This window comes from Fibroporia radiculosa, assembly GCF_000313525.1.
Source record: "Fibroporia radiculosa TFFH 294 genomic supercontigs, scaffold30986, whole genome shotgun sequence".
In the NCBI taxonomy this organism is placed as follows: domain Eukaryota; kingdom Fungi; phylum Basidiomycota; class Agaricomycetes; order Polyporales; family Fibroporiaceae; genus Fibroporia; species Fibroporia radiculosa.
In genome coordinates, this window is record NW_012133053.1 from 1 (window position 1) to 3881 (window position 3881).

The following is a 3881-nucleotide window of genomic DNA, read 5'->3' on the forward strand; positions in this document are numbered from 1 at the left end:
CTGTCTACAATGCATGTTCCGTTGCACGAGTTTCAAACGCGTTTCAAACTCCCGCAGACATCTCCTTGATCAATGAGGCCAAGCCGCTCGCGATCGAACTTGATGATAAAGCCGAAGATCTTTTTTTCTTTTTGAACAACTAGTTTATACACCGTACCTAGAGATACATGCAGAGTGTGCGGACTGTAGCTACCTAAACATCGCCGGAGCGGTATGCACTCCTCGCCGTCGGACCCTAACCGTCGTCGTCACTAAGGGAGTAAGATTGGTGTCTGGTCTTCAGCGTTTCCTACGAACGCTGGTGCAGAATAACGTTCGGGGTCGATCCCCCGCGCCCTCATGATCTGTACGGTAACTTTGTTGGTATTATAATGAGCCTGGAACTCTCGGTAGCCGGGGGTTCCTGGGATCGTTTTCTCCGGGACAAAGCATCGCTCCCTCCAATATTCACGGAACACACTGACCCTATACAGACTGAGGGCGTGAGCATAAAGAAATACGTTGGCTACCTACGACTAGTCTCCCGCCTCTCGATCCGTGGCCGCCTGGGCGAGGGTCTCCGCCCACTCAAATGTAGCCACCATAGGGTTGAGGCGCAGGACAACGCGAATATCGTCTTCCGACCAGCCTCGTTGTCGACGCACCTGAGCCTGTCTCACGTCTTCGGGTGTGTAATGCCATTCTGCACCAGTCCCTCTTTGTGGCGTACCCATAACGGGCAATCAAACAGCGCGTGTTCCCTGTCTTCCAGGATCCCGGAGCAAGGGCAGTTGCGCGGGCCCGGTATACGGTACTCGTCTCGATGTGACCCGTTCGGTAAGTGGTTCGTCAGCACTCTACATGTACGGGCCATCTCATGGTAATGGTGACAAATGGAGTGAAATGTTTACCATATATATTTTAGCTGTCGAAAGCAGGGGTATTTCATGTATTGTTAGCTGATATATTGTAAATACATTTGCGACCTGGGACTTGCAGCAGTATGGGATGGTATTAACACTTGATATGAAGCACAGCAGCAAGCAGAGTCGACACGAAACACAGTGAGTACCAAGTACAAGAGCTAGAGCTACTGCTTCTAGCAGGCAGAGCAACTGGAAAAATCTTTGGCACATCACATCAAGCTAGCACTGGGGAGTCCACAGGAGGTGGGTTGGAGACAAATGAGTTAGGAAAGAGGCTTGGGAGAGGGCCCGGCCCGCATGTTCAACCGATTCCGATGATGAAGGATTGCTCACAATGGACTTCTTTCCTGTGAGATTTTCTGTGTATCTTTGCTTAGTTAACTCTATAGGCAAAAGGCCAGGACATGTGCAGATGGACTTTTCACGCACCCTTGCACCCTCTGCCGGATTGTCCCATGTCTGCGCCAACCCGAGTGTGACCGCTAGCATGGGCACCGCGGACGCCGTTGAGCACACGAGCGTGCCCTGCAGCGGCGCCCGCGCGAAGAGGCGCCACGAGTACACGACCATCGCGGGTAAGAGCAGGCCCGCTGCAGCATCGAAGAGCGTGCGCGAGAGCAAGATGTCGCAGATGACGGTGTTGTCTGCGTCGCTGTAGATCGCCTTGATGTCTGGGTGCGATGTGCACAGGAGGTCCGTGGTCACCTGCGGGGCGCGCCGTGTGTATGTATGGGGGTGACGGACCTCGATGCTGCGCCGCTGCCGCGGCCGTCTGCCCCCGTCGCCCCTAGCCACCTGCTCGCCCCTCCTGCCGTCGTCCCTTCCCTAAGACAGGACTCCACGCCCGCGGCGTCCTCGTCCACCCCGCCCTCCTCCGTGCACAACAAGCAGCAACCACAGCCATCCGCACTCCCCGTGCAGCCATTCGCCAGCGTTGCACAGCACCCGCACTCCCCGGAGACGATCTTTGCAATGATCAAAGATCTCGGCAACGCGTTCCTTCCCTCGTACATGGGAGGGAACGCGAACGGATGATGCACACCCCGAGTGACGCGCGTGCACAGTGATGGCAGTTGCTGCGCCGAGATTCTGCCTCCGCCTGTGCTCTCCTGTTCCCCCATATCCGCATCATCAACTTCATTTGACGGTATCAACAATGAGCATACCATGCTCTGACATCGCCTCCGTATTCCTTGTTATGCGCTCTAACTTGATGGCACCGCGGCAGCATTCTATCTTGTTTCCTCGCTGTACATACACTGTACTACTCTCGGCTTGTGATGCTATTCGCTCCATAGTAAACAATGTATACTACGACAAAGAGCTGCGCACTTTGCCACTCATCAAGTGCGCGATCAACCCATTCCTTGTACTGGGGTCGACTCCTTCCCGCAGGGCAAACCACCAGGTGAACTGCGAACCGATCTATGATCCAGCAGGACAGGTGTTCGAGGTCTCTATACTCGGCCAACAACAGCCAAGTCATGCCGCGTCTGTCCCTGTTTCCATCCATATAATGTAGTACGTACCGTCTACGTATCATCCGTCCAAGATTGTATGTAGACACTTTAGATGGTTCAACTCAACCGCTGCCATAAACCGATCACAAGTATCTTGTACTTGAGGTCTCCGAACAATGCAGCTCGGGATGACATGCCGGTCGAGGCCTTCGGCCTGACTTGTTCAAAGTATGCACTGCAAGGAAGATGATCAAGATGCCCTCCATATTGCCCTCGCTTTAGTTGCTCACCCACGATGTAACCAAGAGTATGCTAGTGATTCGAAAACTTTACCTTGAGTTTCTAGTTTCCTGCTCTGCCATTCAAATGTTTAATGAGCCCACGGACACACACATTTTTCGTTCATTGGCTCTGAACGAAATACACATCTACTACTCTTGCCCACCTGCGCTCTTCAGCCCACTCGGAGTACCTAATCAGTCAAGCTCCTCAAGCAACGCTCGCAGGTTGATCCGATACGGGTTTGGCTCGGGTGACGGTGACTTCCTATCCTCCTGCCCCGCCGGCTGCGACGGAGGAACGAATGGATGGCTCGACGGAGGCGTTCCTTTAGCGCCACCCCTGAGGTACTCACCATAATTTGCCAACCACGCCTTGTCGACCCCGCCCTTTCGGACGTTGGTATTTGGGAGCGCCTAATGGAATATCTGCTTGTCAGTGCAATGCTGGCAAGGACCACACAGACTACACACCGGCACTGGGGGAGGACGTGCAGACTTCTAATGGAATATCTGCTTGTCAGTGAAATGCTGGCAAGGACCACAAAGACTACACACCGGCACTGGGGGAGGAGGTGCGGACGTCTAATGGAATATCTGCTTGTCAGTGCAATGCTGGCAAGGACTGCAAAGACTACACACCCCCGGCCTGGCGTTGGGTGCAAACTTCTAATGGAATATCTGCTTGTCAATGAAATGCTGGCAAGGACCACAAAGACTACACACCGGCACTGGGGGAGGAGGTGCGGACGTCTAATGGAATATCTGCTTGTCAGTGCAATGCTGGCAAGGACTGCAAAGACTACACACCTCCGGCTGGAGGTTGGGTGAAGACTTCTAATGGAATATCTGCTTGTCAGTGAAATGCTGGCAAGGACCACAAAGACTACACACCGACTGTCTGAGCAGGCCCCCCACCTTCTAATGGAATATATACCTGTCAGTGCAATGCTGGCAAGGACAGCAAAAACTACACACCTTCTTTAAATCGCTCAATGACTAATTGTTGCGCAAGCATCACACACGAATAGGAGTACACATGATGGGCCGAAGATCAGTCAAACAGCACGACAGAGTATCTGCCTGTGAGCCCAATTCGGGCATGGACAACCCAAACTACGCACCTTCTTCGGTTTGAGCGGCTTGGGGTCGTTGCCACGGCGAAATATGGCGGCCGCCTCGTATACATCGCGCGCCGACACATACGGCGCGAACTCCTCGCGCGCATATAGGTCCGT

General features: G+C 53.6%; 2 protein-coding genes across 2 annotated transcripts; one reads left to right on the forward strand and one right to left on the reverse strand.

Moving 5' to 3' along the window:
• Window positions 1-1239: 1239 nt before the first annotated feature.
• Window positions 1240-1940, forward strand: FIBRA_09343 (uncharacterized protein; the record flags this gene model as incomplete). Its single annotated transcript, XM_012321655.1, has 2 exons — window positions 1240-1542; window positions 1596-1940. 2 exons carry the CDS (start codon window positions 1240-1242, stop codon window positions 1938-1940), a joined length of 648 nt encoding a protein of 215 aa, XP_012177045.1.
• Window positions 1941-2841: 901 nt separating this feature from the next.
• FIBRA_09344 (uncharacterized protein) lies at window positions 2842-3661 on the reverse strand (the record flags this gene model as incomplete). Its single annotated transcript, XM_012321656.1, has 8 exons — window positions 2842-3060; window positions 3118-3144; window positions 3202-3228; window positions 3286-3312; window positions 3370-3396; window positions 3454-3480; window positions 3542-3564; window positions 3622-3661. The coding sequence occupies 8 exons, from the start codon at window positions 3659-3661 to the stop codon at window positions 2842-2844; spliced, it is 417 nt and encodes a 138-aa protein (XP_012177046.1).
• Window positions 3662-3881: the final 220 nt, after the last annotated feature.